Source organism: Artemia sp. Qi Xiang Cuo, chromosome 3 (genome assembly GCF_049724085.1).
Source record: "Artemia sp. Qi Xiang Cuo chromosome 3, ASM4972408v1, whole genome shotgun sequence".
NCBI classification, from domain to species: domain Eukaryota; kingdom Metazoa; phylum Arthropoda; class Branchiopoda; order Anostraca; family Artemiidae; genus Artemia; species Artemia sp. Qi Xiang Cuo.
Genome location: NC_142796.1, coordinates 44,306,311 through 44,325,777, shown reverse-complemented (window position 1 = coordinate 44,325,777; position 19,467 = coordinate 44,306,311). Strand labels below are relative to the sequence as shown.

Genomic DNA, 19,467 nt, shown 5'->3' with positions numbered 1-19,467 from the left:
TCTTGCCTTGATTTAGAAGTAGAATGGAAGACCAGGAAATCGAGGTTTGGATCCGGGGACTAAGGAGGTCAGAGACGTTGAAGTTTTATTTCCAGGTTAAAGAGGTTTACGGTGTCGAATAAAATTTTAATTAGATTTAACGCCCGAGATATTAGTGACACGGTTTCGTATTCGAGCGAATTGTCTACCATTAAAAAAAGAAAGAAAGAAAGATAAAGGGTGGCCTCAGATACGAATTATTCTTGTCCCAGAGATATATATATATATATTTTTAAGGTGATACCCTTGAGTTCACGGGTATCCTGCAGACGACTTTAAAAAGGATATTCATCCTGGTTTGTAAATATGCTAATGAAATGGTAAAGAAAGGAGAGTAACATATTTTTTTTAGGGATGGGGTGGGGTGGGGGGGTGGGGATGATTGTCATTTATGTTATTTTTTGTGCTAAGTATTATAGAATACTGTGTTGTGTGACCTATTTAGGTTTATTATAAAAAGAAAACTGTGTGCATGATGAAAGGAAAGGAAAGTAATGCAAGTTCGTGCTTTTTTCGTTGTTGTTGTTGTTTTTCCCGGGAGGGGAGAGTTGACTTACGTTACTGTACTGTGATTTGAATTTTTGAATACTGTGTTGTATGGCCTTCCTCTGATTATAATAAATCTATTTATCTTTCAATTGGTCTATGTTTTCTTCACAGCAGACCAATGTGTTTGTGTCCTTGCCCCATGGGTACTGATCTCTTTCTGTTTCGCATCTCTGTTTTTTTTACCGTCACAGATTCAGAAGCAGTTTGCAGGAGGGAAGGGTTTCTCTCTGCTCCAACTACACTGTTGGTGGGGTTTGGCTGATTGATGAGATAAATATAGATGATGTGACACCTCTTTCGGATTGAACTCAAACTGTCGTCTGTTCAATGGGTCAAGTAATGACACTAGCTCTTGTAGTAGCATCCGTTTGAAGTCGGTTATATTCACACTTTTGACATGCTTTTTGAAGAATAACAGGGGCTCACTAGCTGTGAGTTTCAGCGTGCTCAGTTGTGGCTAGAGTGAAACCGTGCCCCTGGAAAGGGTTGGCTACTATGTGACTACTTCTAAAAAAACTGACAAGGCCATGGCCATGGCTGAAGTATTGCCATCAGCTTCTTTGAATCTATTCCCTGTATCGAGGTGCAATGTACGGTCAAAGCTACTAAGCTTTGTTGATCCTCCTTGGTCATGATTTCTATCACCTCTTCCTCAGTAACGAAGTACAGCAGTAACAACAGTGACAACATCTTTCGGTGAATTGTGTTTGGTTGGCACATTTCTGAAATTAATTGCAAGAAACGCACAATTGCAATTCAGTTATATTTTAATTGAAAACGCAGAATTAATTCCAATCACACAATTAGTCGATTAATCGAGCGCATTCCTGCATCTGACAAATTTCAAATTCCGAAGACAAGCGGCATAAGACCTTATTTAGTACACTTTAGTTTCGGTGACAATATTTGATAAAAAAAGAAAGAAGAAGAAATCTAGGTTTCCCCTTGACAACAAGCACAAAATACCTACAAACAATGGAGAATTTAAAAGTATAAATTTCTAAGTTCTCTTGCATATTTGTTGGAACTTATAATAGATGAGATTCTGTTTGCCATTCATAAGGAAAATACATATGAAGGTGCAGGTACAGACACTTTTGAAGGGTACCATCATTTTTATTGTGAACAAATATGAGATCACTGACTGCCTTTTATCTTATAAAGTAGTGTTGTTTCTGGGGAATTCTGATCGGTTGTACTCATACATCTGGGGATCTAACAATTTTCAAATTCCGAAGGCAAATAGCAGAAGATTCTTTATTTTACTAGATTTTAATTTCGTTGGCATTGCTTTAAAAAAAGTCTAGGTTTCCCTTGACAACAAGTATATAATAAGTACAAATAATGGAGAATTTAAAAGCATAAATGTGTGGTTTCTCTTAAATTTTGCTTGAATTTATAATAGGAGGGATTCTATTTGCTATTCACGGAGAAAAGACGCATGAAGATTGCTTAAAATGATGCCATTTGGCGTCTAGTAATGAAAAGTCTTTGATACTGGCATACCATCATAAAATTAATGGTATTCCACGAATCTTGGTATATACAAAAAAGAAAAGGGTTGTTCTAAAATTTTTTTTTCGTTTTACTTTGTGCTGGACTGTGTCCTCACCGCAACTAGTGGCCTAATTTTGTCAAAATCCTGGGGGAGGGAGGCAATTTTGGAGCCATTTTTTTCAAATCAAGCGACAATGACAGTGAAAACTGAAAAAAAGCCATATAGTACCATAGAGGCAAAATTACACTAAAGGAAACTGACATGTTTCTGTAGATGCTTGAATTATTGAGGCTTATCTTAGTTTTGACAAGATTTTTGAAGAAATTAAATTTCAGCCGAAGTGGCAAACTGGGGTCTGGGGGGAGGCAGCTGCCCCCCTGCCCTATAGCAAATCTACGCCCCCTAGCCGTAATACTCGCCTAGTCCAATTATTTTTAATTTTCAATGGCCATTCCTACCAACCTAGCTCATCTTATTGGTCATTATTTATTCACCTTCATATTAGTGAACTTACATAATTAATAAAGTTAGAAGTCTTTTTAATAGAGTATATTTTAATGCTTTATTACATACTCTGATAGAAAATTATACAGCTATAAAAAAGATTATACATCTTAAATGTTCGTGAAGCACTTAGAGTAAATATTAGGGTGTGTTTATAGATCATGCCTTGTTGAAAATAGATCATTACGTTAGAGTACCAGTTCTAGCTTTTCGCCTCTCAAAATAACAACTTGTAGGTATTCGCTATAAACTTAACACTTGAGTAAATTTGATGTCGATTACGAGCTAGTGGAAAGGCTTGGTACTTTTATAGCCTTGACTTCTATGGAGGTTAAAAAGGCTAAGTGTTGCTCTTCGTCAGGGTGGGAATATTTATTTGTTAGGGATGGTAAAACTTTATTTGCATGGGTAGAAAACTCATCAATCCAGTAAGGATTAAAAAAAAAAAAAAAAAAAAAAAAAAAAAACAATTACAGCATGGGTGTTATCCACGAGAAAAATCATGATTTTTCATGGGAAGAAATTTTTTCGTGGGTGGGAATTTTCGTGAAAACAAAACAATTACAGCATGGGTTATATCGTTCCATTATATATGTAGGAATTTATTTCGGAGCGTTTCCAGAGGCAGATTAGGCGTAATATACGGAAAATAATAGTACATAAAGGAGAAACAGAACAAAATCCTGCATTTATAAATATCAGGGCATGGGTTCGTAGGAACCCACCCTGCTTGCGTGCTTGATTTGGCTCCAGTTTTGATTAGTTTTTTTTCTCTCTGAAATTTGTTTAAGCCACAATCAAGTACATTCGATATTTTTCGAGGTGGGACTAATATATGGAATTTAATAGTTTTAACATTGAAAAGACAATATATGCTCGTCTGTAGATGTTTCGTCACGGTCTTTTTCTTTTTTTTTCTTTTCTACGAATATTTACTTTTTCTCTTTTCTGTTTGTCTTTTTTCTCTTTTCTTTTCGTCTCTCGTGCATATTCTTGACAAGTAGGTAAGGTAATTGCTATGGCTAGTCCATACAACAGAAAACAGCACTCCAGATAACCTAAAATAATGATTCATAAGATAGAGACTGGCCAATGGCCGGGAACGCTGACATAGAGGGAGGGAAAAAGAAAAGGAAATAAAAAGGGACCCAGGATCCTGGCCTTTTATCAAAATATGCTGTTCTTAAAAATTTCTGTCATAGTATTTAGGTTCCTATACAGATATGCATGCCTTTTGAGTATGCTTACCCTTCCTGGTTACTCTTCCGAGTAGGATACTCGTCTTGTTTTATCTACTCCTGTCAAGGGCATGAGACATAAGTTTTAAGGCGTTGTAGTTAAAACTATCATGTCAATTACTTTTATTTGATTTAATTGACTATATAATTATGTTTATTCTAATTAGGCAGTTCTTCTAGTTAATTCTATGTTAACTTAACTCTAAATTAGCTCTAAATTAACTGGAATATTTCCAAATTTTATAGAACTTATGTCGAACGTCTCGAACGTCTCGTTTGCTCATTTTCGAAGTTATCCTGGCCTGCCTTTGGTGTTTTGTTATTTTTGCAATATCTATGAACATATGAAATATGTGTATATACATATGGAAAACTAATTGAAATATTTTGCTAAGAGATGGGTCCAAGGCCGGTGAAAAACAAGAAAAAAAAGAACTGTTTCTAAGCTAGAATTAATTCCTTTATTTTTTGTCATGATTGATCAGTTGGTGTGTATTAGCTGATCCCTACGATGTAGCGGGGGGGGGGGGCTGCAGCTCTGTTGGTCTCCGGCGGCGGGGTGCTTTAATGAGTTGTTAGTTCTTAATAGAGGCTGTAGTAGTAGCAGACCAATTTGGCTTCAGTTCTTTTCTTTTTGTAAATGTAAGCTTGTTACGACATGTCTGAGCTGCAGTCAACTAATTTTCAGCTTGGCGTAACATTGTTGCTTTACTGCCTTGTAGCCTTTAAACTTACACAAATACGTTGCCAGTCTTTAGTTTCCCAGGATATTTCAACGGTTTGAAGCCGAGTGATGACCGTTGGCTCTCTAGCCTAATATCCCCTAAGACGTAGGGGTTTATCTGGGGGGGGCCTCCATAAAACAGATTAAATATAGCAAATCATTCGCAAATTGTAGTATTCTGAGAGAACAACACACATAGTCTCTCTTGGGTACAAACAAGTTTCCCCGCTACCTTTCCAAGATTTGTGTTTTCCTGCGAAAGAAAGAAAAGTTTTATTACTTTTAAGAAGATTCTTTATATAATTTTTTGTTTTAGGGACACCTGATTCGCTGGCTGAAAATCAACTTCAGCGAATCATTTACAGCATGGATTCATGTGAAGGCTTTGAGAGTTTTTGTGGAATCAGTTCTGAGGTAAGGCCATTTGTCCTTTAAAAGCTATAAAAGACTCCTTCAAAATCTGAAGGCCTTTGAGGCTTGTTGCCGAACATAAAAAAGTTAAAGAATGCGACACTAGGCTTTATAGTCCCTACTGGGGGTGCTGATCTCCGTTTCATTTCTCTTCAGCCAGGAAGTGCAATGGGGGGAGGGGGCAGCCATCCTATGCTTTCGCACACCCTTCCTGTTTACACCTTTCCCAGACTGGGTTTTCATTCAGAGCTGGGTCAACTCTGGCTAATCGATCATTGCTGCTGTTAAATATAAATTTCCTGGGATTATTTCCAAAGATTCGGATTTTGTTTTCAACTTTTCGTGGTTAGTTAGTTTACCGTTGGATAACTTTAAAAATTAAGAATTCGCAATAAATTGACCAATAGTAAAACGGGACCAATAACTTAAATCTCTGGGTGACAATTTCCTATCTATATCTGGTAGATTTCGAGTTAGTCTGATGTTTAACGCCTTTGGGTGATTATAATCATCCAAAATTTCAAAAAATGTTGTTTTACGTTAGCTGAAAACTGGTCTATGGTTTGATCTGTACGCGTTTTCAGTCCTGTTTTTATTTATTTATTTATTTATTTTTGACGACTGAACCAGTAATATGTTTGTTCTAGAAATTTGGTAATAGCATTAACAAGTTTACATAATTTAGAACCTAGCATTATTTTAGTGGGAAACTGCTGCATTTTGCATATTTAGGGATTGCTTTATATGTTATATAAGATATAAGAAAGATTTACGCAAGTAAAGCTGATGTTTCAGACCTTTTGATTTTGAAATGTATTAGTTGAAGAGTGTAATTGCTTGTGAATCGATAAAAGACTCAATGGAATTGGTTACATTATTTTTTTTACATTGAAGTTTATTGAACGAATTTCTGATACATGCAATTGGCAAATAAAATTAATGACATGTATAATGACATGTATAATAAAATTAATATATATTAATGACATGTATAATAAAATTAATGGCTGAATATGAATATGGTATAATAAATAGTATAAAATTTTCTATTGCCAAATACCAAAACTCTGTTAAAAAAAAAAAAAAACAAAAAAAAAGATGTAATTGTATGCCAACATGTGCTCAAAATTTTATTAGAAAACAATCAGCATAATTGAGTTAACATATTAAATTAGATGTATTTTTTATAGCTATGGAAATTTAATCCTCCCTAATTCTAAGTGCTGAATGCTTTTTGCACAACTACGGCCAATTTTGGTAGTAATTTGTGATTTTGGTTTGTTTTGCCCTCGATTGTATAATTGGGATCTAATGGTGTGGACGGGTGAGGTCCGCCTCCCTAATAATGTATGATGCTGGGTTTCAACCCCGATATCAGGAGAACACAAGCAATAGAAAACAGATCGCCCCAGCACAGTACTCAGGAATTCGTTGTGGATAGGCTAAGCTTAAATAAATCTAAGTTGGGCCTCCCAAAATCAAAACATATAACTTATAAGAAAAAAAGTTGTTTTGGTTTAGCCGCACCGTATTTGTTATTGGGCCTCCTGCATTGCAAGCGATCAGGGGACGGACAGGCTTGTAGGGTCTACACAGAGCAATGAAGGTTATATATGTAAGATGTTAAAGGTTTTACAGAGTATTAGATTTTTTTGAGGGCGGGGGCGTACAAAAAAACTTATTGCGGGCTCGTATTACATGTACTTTATTTCTTTTCAAGAGTTGGACAAAACTTTTAGGGGGGAGTCAAAGCGGGTAAGCCTGTTCCCTCCTCGAAACAGCCATGGATACAGACACCGTGCTTTACAGTAGAGACAATGTGTAAATTTAGTATCGATCATCTGCAAGAGGATTCGGAGACTTTCTTTTAGACCAAATTTTTATATGTAAATTTACTGTGCTTTTTTTTAGCTTAAAGACTAAAGACTAAATCCAAGGAGGAAAAATAAGGTATTTCGCACATTCACTGGTGAGTGTCGATTTTCGGACATTCACGGTAAAATGGCATATATATATTATGTTTAAGAGGTAATTACTTGGCAAAAAAAAAAAAAAAAAAAAAAAAAAAAAAAAAAAAAAAAAAAACTGTCGTCCCAATCCAGCAATTGAGACAAATGTGCACTTGAACGAGGCTCTCACCTTACACATCCATCCAACTACCTAGGACCAAACAGTATACCCAAACCATCAACCAAATAGAAAAGTCCAAATCCATGCAAAGTTGTCATCAATAAATGTAAGTCGTTGTAAAATTACCAGCAAAAGCACCTTAAATCTAGCAAAATATTTCCAAGTAAAACCTTCCATTTAGGGCTCATCAGAAGAAATACCACCGGCCTTAACGGTTTTCGAGGCTTTACATTCTTTACCCAGCACGGTGGCGCCTCTACCATAAGATCTATATGGTAACCCTATGTCAGGTAAAACCTGTGAAATACATGCATACTAGTCAAGCTATTAAAAATTACATACAAAAAGTGTTTCAATGTTTCCATAGTAAAATCCCAGAGGTCACTGAAAGAGACCATTCTGGAACAAATGAAGACATGTCCAGATGTATATTTTATTGGTATATGGAAACAATCACCAATTTAAATATCCCCAAGCTTGTTTGAAACCCCTAGAAACACAAACATCCAAAAAAAAAAAAAAAAGAAAAGCGCACGAGAAACTATATTAAAATATCAGTCAGTATTTCTTTATAATTTTTTGTATATTTACTTAAGAGTTCATGATACATGAAACTAAATTTTTTTAATTGCCAACTAATTTTTTTGGCAGAAAAACCTCTTAAGATCAGTTTTTCGCTCATCTTTTTACATCTATTTTTAAAATCTGTGTAATTACTGCATATTTTTGCATACCTAAATAATTGGGAATAATAAGCCGAATAAGTAATATTTGAATGTATATTACTTTCAAGATATGGAAAATTAATTACTTCAAAATTAAAATCATCCGTTTTATTATATAATTTAAAAACTAATTTATTATTATTTGCAATATTAATATTTAAATCTAAGAAATGGTCGGAGTGTCCCATCCCATAGCTAGGCTCAAGAATTAACTCTTGTGGATAAATATTTTTTGAAATCTCAATAAACTCTGCACAATTTATTACCAAGAGATCGTCTAGATATCTTTTATTATTTGAAAGGTTATATTTAGATTGCTTGGGCTGTTTTTATTTATCATGTATTCATATTCTAATTGACTTAAAAACAGGTCTGCTATGAATGGACTTGCATTCCCACCCATAGGAATACCTACGGTTTGCTTATATAAATTCCCATTAAATCTTATAAATGTATTAAATAGAACAAATTCCAATAAATTGCATACCATATCCAAGCTATAACATCTTGAATTAATAGTACTTCTAAAGAAATTCGTCCATTGGGCTTTTTTATTAAAAGTATCAATTTTCAAAAATCCGATATTAGACAAAATAAAAGATTTATTTATCACGGTTTTCAGTTTTTCGAATAATAAATTTAGTGACAAATTTTTATAAAAAGTATTAAAATCAAATGACTCGACTCTTTTAGCTGAAACATTCACCAAAGAATCTATCATTTGTAACGAGTTATTAACACTCCAATATGGGTTAAAGTTAGAATTTTTTTTAATTCCGGAACTATATACTTTAAATTTATTTCTAATTTCTCCTAAAATTAAAGATAGGTCAGTAGCCGCAATTCTGGTTGGACACCTTGCTGCCCCAGTAATAAAACGTGGTTTTGGTGGATTTTTGTGAAATTTTATCGTCCAATATAAGAAAGGAAACTGTTTATCATTATCATTTATTTTGATATTGAAATTTTTCAAAATTCTTTCTTCTATATTTTCAATTAAACTATTCTCCTCCATATGGGCCTTTTCGTATGTATTTGTTGTTTGTAACTCTTTTGATAAAATATCACAATAGAGTTTCTGACAAATCAAAGGCTACGAGCCTTAGAAAATTTTCTTGATTTTCTAAAAAAAAAGAGGAAAACGCCCCCTAAAAGTCAAGTGATCTAAAATCACACCATCAGATTCAGCGTATCAGAGAACCCTATTTTAGAGGTTTCAAGCTTCTGTCTGCAAAAATGTTGAATTTTGTATTTTTTTGCAAGAAGAAAGATCACAGATGTGTGTTTTTTTTTTTCCAGGGGTAATCGTATCGACCCAGTGATCCTAGAATATCGGGAGAGGGCTCATTAGAACGGAAATTAAAAGTTCTAGTGCCCTTTTTAAGTAACCAGAAAAATTGGAGGGCAACTAGGCTCCCTCCCCCGCCTTTTTTTCCCAAAACACTCGGATCAAAATTTTGTTATAGCCATTTTGTTCATCATAGTTGAAAGGCTCAATAAATATGCCCTCGGGTATAACATAACCCCCCCCCCCCTTAGCTTCAGGGGAAAGGTCTTTAAGTTATAGATTTGCCCATTGTTTGCGCATAGTATTTGTTGTTGGGATGTATGCCTACATTTTCGGGTGGGGTGGGGGGACACATTTTTTTCTGGGGGCTTTTCCACGGGGGGCTGGTGCATGTGGAGGGAAGTTTCCAGGGAGTGAACTTGTCAGGGGAAATCATACACTGGGGGAATTTGCCAGAATTCTTATACCAAATTTTTTTATGTGTCTTGCTTTCTCTTTTCCGTCTCAATTTCACGCGCGGAGTGGTTAAGAGTAATCATCCTGGGTAAATTTTCACCGGGATCGAATTGTCTAGAGGATATTTCCATGGGAAGAGTGTTTCTCCGTGTAGGTGGAGCCGTATTTTCAGGCATTGTTTAAGAAACGGACAGAAATTACATATCTAAAAACAAGCTGTTTCAACTAAAAGCAATGAGCAACATTAAAACTTAAAACAAACAGAAATTAGTACGTATATAAAGGGTGTTGCCCCCTCCTCAACACCTCGCTCTTTGCGCTAGAGTTTGAATTGCCTCCCAATTCTTTAAGAATGACTCTTGAAACACAAGGGTCGTTTAAATAGAACAATAAGACGTTTTTTTTTAAAGTACTAAAAAAAACTTTAGCGTAAAGAGGGTTAGTTAAAATCAGTTTTTAACATCAAATCGGTTAAAAGCCCAAGATCTACTACCCACTGGTTGTTGTAAATGTCGGGCCTTACCTTTCCTTTCATCTCCATGAAGTTACATGTTTCTTTCTTTAAATATAAAAATCGTTGAAGTAATGACCATCAGATTAGCCAGCTTACTTCACAGCAATACATCACGTCTTCATATTCAGCTTTCGCATCTTCAGAAAACTTTTTAAACTGGCGGCGAGTAAGCCCATTTTTTCTCATAAAATTAATAGCAGATATAACAGTATCCATTATTTCTCTCCACGATAAAACCTTGCAACACAATGCTTCTTGATTGAAAATACAGTGAAATGCATATCGAACTTCAGATCCAGTCTCTAGAAGTTTGCTGTTGACTCTTTCAACGAAATCTTTATTTTGACCGCTCATATTTTTTTCACGCCATCCGTGGTGATGCGGATTAACTTATCGCAGCTGAAGCCGCATGAAACTAGAGCTTATTCCAAGTGGTGAAATAAATCCTCCTTTTTAGTTCCATTAAGGCCGCGTATTTTAAATAACTCCTCATATACATGAAAATTTTCATCAATCCCTCGTACAAATATTAGGAATTGTGCCGTATCTTACACGTCTGTACTTTCGTCCATCACAAGAGAGAAGTACACAAAAGACTCGCTTTATCCTCAAATTATTCACACAAGTTAGCGGTTATTCACACAAGTCTTCGGTGAAGCGGGTGCAAGTTCTAGTAGAGATTAATTTTTTCAAATATTTTTCATGTTCAGGGCATACTTCCTCCGCAATAAGCTAAGACAAGTCAATACACTCATTGACAAGTTCACTGTCTGTAAATGGGCGACCATGCTTGGCTATTATTTCTGCCACTTTGTAGCTTGCACGTACAGCTGATTTGCTTGTGTCTGTCACAACTTTAAAGATTTTCTGCTGATTTTTGAGTGACGATTTCAAGTGGATGATTTTGTTTTTTTCGAGATTCACATCAAAGACCGTCAAATTTAGTTTTGAGCTCAGTATCGTAATGTTGCTTCAGGTTATATTCCTCTACTACGGAAATATTCTTTTGAGATATTCAACACAAAAGTTTTTCTTTCTTCAATAAAAAAAAATATAAATTTGTCCATGTTTCATTAGAAATCCCTCTTTTATCAACGATCTTTCTTTTTTAGAAGCCGTCTTGGGTGTCCAAAAGTAAGAAATAAAATATAGGACTATGCGTACCTATTGGTTTTTACGGTACCTACCAGCCAGTTTATCCCTGTCGCTTTGGTATTACTCCAGTTCTGAGTGATTGTCTTGTTGTTTGCTATAGCAAAGTAGTTGATGCAGTCAAAGTTACATGCAATTGTAGTTACAAGTAGTTGAGGTTCCAGTCACAATCAGTCACAGTCACGAGTATTTGCAGTTGCAAGTAGTCACAAATTCAAACAGTTAAAAGCAGTCATAATTTGAAAAGTCACAATAGCAATAGTACTAATTGCATAAATAGTAGTTGTAGTAGCCCTCAAAGGTTCAATTTATTGCTTTCAGCTGTCCCTCAGATATTGCCCATACGCCTTTTTGACGACCTTCATGTATTGAGTGCGTTTTGATTTTGTTCAATATGCACTGCAATCTCTCCTAATAGTGTCACCTTAATGCCCTTAGCCATCCCAGATATATTGTAGATAGGCCCTATTAACTTCCATATTTAGTTATAAATCCCCCTTAACAGATCCTGAAGTTTCAACTTAATACATTTATCTGTTCCTAAGATGTTGTAATGTGCCGTTATAACAAACTTGGATGGACATACTGTGTTTTGATTTAGTTCAACATCCCCAACAATATGCTCTGAAAGTTCCAGCGCACCCCCTTTTTTTCCTGAGACATTGCACATACACCCTTTTCAAAACCTGGATGTATTGTAGCTTTCGATCTAGCTTTACTCCCCCATTAGTTTCCCTGAAAGTTGATACTTAGTACCTTTTTCTGTTCCTGAGACTTCGTATCTATGCTCCTTTGACAACCTAAATGTAATTAGGCCCTTTTGATTAGGTCGATTTTTTAGATGGGTATCATCTGGTACATACTGGGATATTTCCCAGCGTGTACCATTTTTTCCAGTCCCACTATATACCAGATGACCCCGATCTACTAAACCCAGCGTTATTTTTTTTTCTTTGGAATATTTTGCCACAAGATGGCAACATAACATGACCAGGTAACTTGGTTTTCATTTCGTACCACAAGCACTAAATTTTACTGAACTAAAAAAGAATAAACAAAGAAAATCTAAAGGCAAAATGTTTTTTTTTGGGGCACTTCCAAAACTTTCAGGTAGGCTTACTAAAAATAAAATAAAAATTGTAACATACCAAAATTATTGCTCTGGGTGGTTGAACATCAAACTAACTATGCTAGATGGTGTTTGCGGATTTTTCGAAAATGCTAGATGGCGCCCCCTTTTACTCCATTGTGTGTTCATATGGTATGCAATTTGGTCCGTCAGGTGCGGTTCGGCGATGATCTTGCGGGCCGCACCAAGACGCCTCGCGGGCCGCGGGTTGCCGACCCATGTTATACATCATCAAATTAATATGGATTTTGGACTAAAATACGTGGACCTTGAATTGCATTGACGGCGTCTTCAGAGAAACAACGAAAATCTTCATGACGCCAGGCAGAGTAAACGAAGGGCTCGTTAACCCATTGATTATTTAGCTGTATGTATTAAGAGGTGTCTTAACTCATTGTTTTTCCAAATTTTCATGAAGGTTTTATATATATATATATATATATATATATATATATATATATATATATATATATATATATATATATATATATATATATATATATATATATAGTATATGTATATATACTCGTCATGTCTTTATATCGGTCAATTGTATATATGTTTGCTGCTTATTCTATGTTAGGTTTTGGATAACACCCAATCTCTTTTGTCAGTTTAACTGTACACTTAAACATGTTTCTCACGCAGTTGACTTGTCGGTTGGTGTTAACTGTCCATTAAATCGTACGACATTTCCTTACCCTACATCTTGCTGCCTTATTGTTTACCTTGTGGCTACTGTTTAATTCAGTAGCTTGTATGTCAGAGATGGGCAAGCTTCACTACAGATGGGCCGCATTCTAATACTCTCTCATTACAAGAGGCAACATAAATATAAAGGTTGTTACGAAATATTTATTTTCTGGAGAAATTCTTCAAATAAACACATACATACACTTAAATTTTGTTACATGACTGCTTTCGTTTGCTGTTAAATAGCATGGGTCTTTTGTAACTTGTGGCCGTATCTCACATCGGTAAAGGTTAACAGTAGTGGTACTCCAGAAGGACAGTGCTAGAACAAAACAAGAAATATTTTTAGATTGTCAATTTGTATGGTTTGGTTTGCGTTTGTGACCATTTATAGCCAGCCCCCCCTAACGATCTTATATGCTAATAACTTACTGCAGCACCAAGCTGCTTGAGGCCAACACAGCTAATCACGCTCCGCCTCCATCTGAAGTCTATTCAAAATCTCCCTCTTCAGAGTCTCCCCAGACGTTCCCATTTCTCTTAAATTTTTCTATACGACATTCTATTACCCCATTCGGGGACGATCTACTCATAGAACTACTCAAACGACCTGTTCATAATATCTTATAGCTCTAGGCTGTATAAAAACTAACATAAAAAACAATGCAATTCTTACTTTGTAAGAAGCAGTATATATTCATTAATCACGTTCTCTTGTTTTCTTCTTTTTTTATTCACAATTTTAACTCATTTAATATAGAATGTTTTTTTTTTATCCAATATTGAGCAGAATTACTCAGTCTAAAAAGGATATCTCCGAGTTCAACCAGAGTAATCGGTTGTGCAACAGATCAAACAATGGAAATAACAACAAACAAATACATTATTGGGGCTGTATATGTTTCCATCAGAGGGGGGGGGTTTATATTGATATAGAGGGGGAGAGTAACCACTAATTTGTTTAGAATGAGCATGAATAAGGAATCTAATTGTACAATTTCTATTGTTTCTTTGTGTCGTGCATAGCCTAAGGCTACATAGATTAGGGAAGGGGACTGGGGATGAATTTTAAAACGTGAAGATGTCTATGAAAAAAGAGGATAAAATTTGCAGTTTAAAAATGTCTCTTTTTGTCCTTTACCACTCACAACAATGACCTTTGACCTTTACCACTCACAACAATATGTTTTGCTGGATGTGAACAGTAATCTGCTAGCAGCTTTTCTGAAATTGAGATACTTTGATTGTGACACTAGCTTCCAAACTCACTTACAGGTTAGGCTGATTTATGATTAAGATTGTCATTGTGATACTGCATTTGGTGATTAAGATTGTGTTTATGTCTGTGATCCCCTTGAAGTTCTAACAATTCCATTTCACTTGTGGTACTTCCGTTTAAAATAGGAAAAATATTGAAAAATGAAAAATCAATAATCCATGGTCGTCTATCTCGAATTGATTAAGAAGAAAATTTAGAAAAACCTTTGAATTTTTAAAATCGTCCAATCGCAAGTGAATGTCTTTTTATAATTCTCCTAATTTACTGTTGTATTCACTTATTTGTTAATTTATCAACTAAGGATCAGTTGTTGAATTTCTAAATATTATTTCATTTATTTTGGAGAGTCACACTTATTCTTTCTAAGAGTTGCGTACGACTTGCGAGTCAAAATTTAGCCATGTTCAACGAATACAGAAGCGGGTTATATAGTCATACTGCGTAGCTTTTTTTGAAATTTCGTTTAGACAATCAAGTGCTGTAAGGTTACAGTTGGTCTATGTAAAACAAGAGGCAACCCCCCTAAATTTTGTTCTAAATCGAAGATTTGAAGGGTTTTCTTTTCCAGGTTTAACTTCCACTCGTTTATACCTTGCTCCTACCGCCTCCAATAATATTATCTAGCAGGGTGTTAGATTGATCAAAATTGGAATTAGGTAGCCTAATTGTTAGCCTACTCTTATAAAAATTGGCTCACGTTTTCATTTGTATTTTGTATGCCAACGTGCTTTGAAAATTGTTTTAGTAGCTGTGCTTTATTTATTTTCACGTGCTATTCTAGTTAATAAATATATATTCTCGCTTTGATAATTTATTTATAGTTGAATTACTGCGAACACGATCTCAATGTTCCCAAGTAAGCTAAGGTGGTTTGTAGATATTAATAGGATAACGTCTTGTCTTCCCGAAGATATCCCATTTCACTAACCTCGTCCGAGACCCAGAATAACCAAAAAAATAGAGAAATTGACTGATATTTGAATCAACGATTTTGATATGCTTAAGAAAATGAAATGTTCATGTAAGACCAGATGTTTTACAATACGTCCCCCAATGAATTCTCAGGCTATCTATCATTGTGCAAGCAAATTTTTCGGTGTTTTCGTGAAGCCAATTATTAATCATAACTAATTATTTGCTATTGTATTAATCCGAAAATTACTCACAAGTGCAACTTCAATCCCCTCTTTGTTCGTTAGAAGCAATAGAGGCTTAAATTTTAGGTCATTTTGCAATTATAGTATGTACCAATGTATTGGAAATTTCTTGACATATATTAGGGGGAAAAAAAGAAAAATTATTAAGAAGAGATTTTATTTTCAAAAGGAATTGGGCTTTCCTCTTTTAAAGCAAAAGCAATTAGCAAAATAATTGTTACAAAATGTCCGAAATCGTTCAGTCGCAAATGTCCGAAATCGTTTTGCACTTATAGTATGAACTAATTTATTGGAAATTTCTTGACATATTTTAGAAAAAAATTGAAGAATTATTAACAAGTCTGGTTATTTAGAAGAGGTTTTATTTTCTAAAACAATTGGACTTTCCTCTTTTTAAAACAAAAGTAATTACCAAAAAAAGTTGTAACAAAATGTTCGAAATCGTTCAGTTTGAGATGTGCGGAAGAATTTCCACTCATTCCCAGAAGCATTTTTTTTTTACTCAAGTCTTTTAGAACGCATTTAATTAAAAATAGTTAGTTTCCATTAATAGTAATTGTCTTCTAGCACGTGCCCCTTGTGATGTTAGACTACCAGACATTCCCTCAAAAGCACATATTTACCTCTTGATTTCGTTTCATAATAAAGTATTTATGCCAATATGTACATTCCTAAATATACATTACATTCCTGTACATAAGGGGACGTAACATTCTTGTATTACCTGTTAATTAAAACTAAGCTTTGCATTTCTATTCTAACCTGTACATTAAAAATACATTACTTTACATGGCCTTAAAGTGAATTTTCTAGCTATTATTTTACATCCAAGCTGTTGTTAGATGAGCCGAAAACTCCTTACCTACCAGACATATTTCAATAACCTGAATATTAATATAAAATGGATTATTTCAACTTGGACAAAACTTTCCATATATTGTATATTGTGTTTTTATATCGCTTCAAGTAAATTTTCAGGCTATTATTTTATATCCAAGTTGGTATTATTGTTAGACGCCCCAAAAATTTCCTAACAAATACATATTGAAATAACTCCAATATCAACACGACGTAAATTATTTTAGGCGTCTACTCTTTTCAGTATTTCACTGTAAATACATTTTTATTCTAAAAAATTCATATATATATATATATATATATATATATATATATATATATATATATATATATATATATATATATATATATATATATATATATATATATATATATATATATATATATATTCAACAAAATTTCCAATTGCTCACCCTCTTCCCCTGGATAGGTCCTTGTCTTTATGGATAGACCCAAATCCTTAAAGGCTTGCTGAAAGAATTTTGAGTGTTATCACAGTAAGATTGTTTTCAATGCCATATTTGTGTATATATCTTAAATGTTTAGCAACCCAAAATAAAGAAGTCAAAAGCTTCTTGGCGAAAATGTTCTCTACGTGGTTAGCTTCATTTTAAAATTGAGCATGTTCCGTAATTTAGTTGGTTCTATCAAAGTCGCAAAAATTAGCATGATTCCAAACTTTAAACAGTTTCAAGTGATAAAATTTAATATTAACTAAATTTGATTTTAGAATTTAAAATATAATTTAGTATTAAGCACTTGAATTTAATATTTAATTTAGTGTTAAAAATTTATTAATACTTAACTTCCTTTAATTGTTACCTAAGTTTGTTAGTAGGCTTTATTCTCCAAAAGCTCCAGTGCCCGTAAATGTACTGATATAGTAAATAGCAGACGATGCCAGGGGTGCCAATTGGGGGAAGGGGGTTCGAAAAATACCTTTTTCTGATATTTTCATTAAAAAAAAGCGAAAGAGTAACCTCTCCCACCCTTAGATTATGAAAGTACCTTTTTTGTGTCTTTATTTTTTTTTTTATCCTTGCCCCATCCCTCCCTTCATTATCGTGTACTGGCACCCTTAAACGATACCATAGTAATTGCTAATGAGCCTCTATATACCCCACAGAAAATGTTATAATGACAATAATAAATGTTCTAGTGAGATTTATATAAAATAAATTATTTTAGGTACGGCCTCCCAGTGAATTTTCAGGCTGTCATTGTTCATCCAAACCGTCGTTACGTCAGACGTTTAAAAGAAGTTCTTAACAATATGTATTCGCATCTTGATTCCACTGGTTCTCAGTCTGTTGCTGACAACGTTGATATTCCTGGAATGGGCTTCTCAACAGGGGATTATTATCCATATGTATTTTTCAAGCTAAATATTGACACTTCGGATTTGGTTAGCTCGAAAATTGTTTAAATAATTACTTCATTCCAATTTGTGAATCCAATATTAGTTGTTTAATTGTTGCTATTTTTTGAAGTTTTATGTGCGTGTGTTTCCGAATAAATGTCACCTCATTTTTATTATTTTAATTTGTTAGGCATGTTGAGTTTCTACTTTTAGGGGGAGGAGCTTAAAGGAATAATAAATCCTGTTTGATTATGGAAACATTGCATCCAAATGTTGCATCCAAAACTGTAAATATAATTTCAATTGTTTTATTTTATTTGTTTTTTAATTTTATATGCGTGTGTCTTTCATTAAATGTCAGCTCGCTTTTTATTATTTTCATTTTTATGTATGATGGTTTTCTACTATTAAGGGAGCAGTTTAAATTGAATTATTATTCCTAACTGGTTATGGAAACATGGCATCTAAATATGGTTAAAAATGTTTTTAATTTAAATATTGAAATATCCAATTTGGTTTGCTTGAAAATTGTTTAAATAATTACTTCATTCCAATCTTTGGCTCTAATGTTGATTGTTTTGTCCTTTTAATTTTTTTCCAAGTGTATTGTGGGTGTGCTTCGGTAGTTATATCAACTCATTTTTAAATATTAGGTGGAACTGTGGTGAATTTCTACTATTGAGGATTTGAAGAGAAAATAAGCATTAACTGGTTATCAAAACATCTTACTTCAATACGGTTAAAAAGGAAATGCACCTTAACATGTTTATGAATATTTCGAGCTAAATATTTAAACTTCGGATTTGGTTAGCTCGAAAATCACTTAAGATACCAACGGCCGTGAAAATGAAATCCGGTTGCTTGAATGAATTGATTAGACAACCATACATATTTTAAAAATTAGGAAAAGCAACATATGTTTTCCTTTATTGGTTGTGAAAAGGAAATACCAGTAGAATATACAATGGCTGATGATATCAGCCATCACATCGTTCGGAAAATGTTTAGGAGCATCTTCAACTATATCAAGAGGTACTTTGTGCATCCAATTTTACAAGACGACGTATTGTGCGACCAGTTGCCTTCCCATATCCTTTTTAGCTGCAATCTCCTCAACGACATTAACAAAATTCGTTATCTAGATTGACAAAGGTCAAATATTTTAAACACATATGTTTATTACTTAACGCCCAGAAAGGTCTGATTTATCTGAAAAAAGAGAAATAAAATGAGTTTTAATGGTTTGTGACATCGGATCTTCTATTTTTTTTTTGCAAAAATAAACAAAGATTTTTTATGAATGATCTTGACAGGCGTTTATATCATGACTTTATGAAACAAACAATTCCAACAAGGCTGAACATGTAAAAATTCAAAAACTTGTGTTTTACCCAATTATATTGCCTCATATTTTTAGAATACTCAAAAACCAAGTTCAGTGGTTCAGTTGCACGATAGTTCAGTTGCATGAAGGATCAGTTGCAAGGTGGTTCAGTCGCACAGTAGTTGAGTTGTACGATGGTTCAGTTCCACTGTGGTTCAGCTGCACAGCGGTTCAGTTGCACGGGGGTTCAGTTAAATAAGATTGAACCCCCGTGCAACTAGTATATATATATATGTATATATATATATATATATATATATATATATATATATATATATATATATATATATATATATATATATATATATATATATATATATATATATACTATGGATGGACAAGTTACTACAGCATCAAGGCGCCTGAAGCCAACATAGCT

The 19,467-nt window shown here is 34.1% G+C and overlaps 1 protein-coding gene across 2 annotated transcripts in view; it reads left to right on the top strand.

Moving 5' to 3' along the window:
- The window catches only part of Vha44 (V-type proton ATPase subunit Vha44), a 67,268-nt gene extending 49,395 nt beyond the window's left edge, over positions 1 to 17,873 (top strand). For both annotated transcript variants that reach the window (XM_089086934.1, XM_089086935.1), the window contains exons 8-9: positions 4,869 to 4,966; positions 17,533 to 17,873. In XM_089086934.1, the coding sequence (XP_088943060.1) occupies positions 4,869 to 4,966; positions 17,533 to 17,770 (336 nt within the window). In that variant the 3' untranslated portion in view covers positions 17,771 to 17,873. The remainder of the gene's footprint in view (positions 1 to 4,868; positions 4,967 to 17,532) is intronic.
- Positions 17,874 to 19,467: the final 1,594 nt, after the last annotated feature.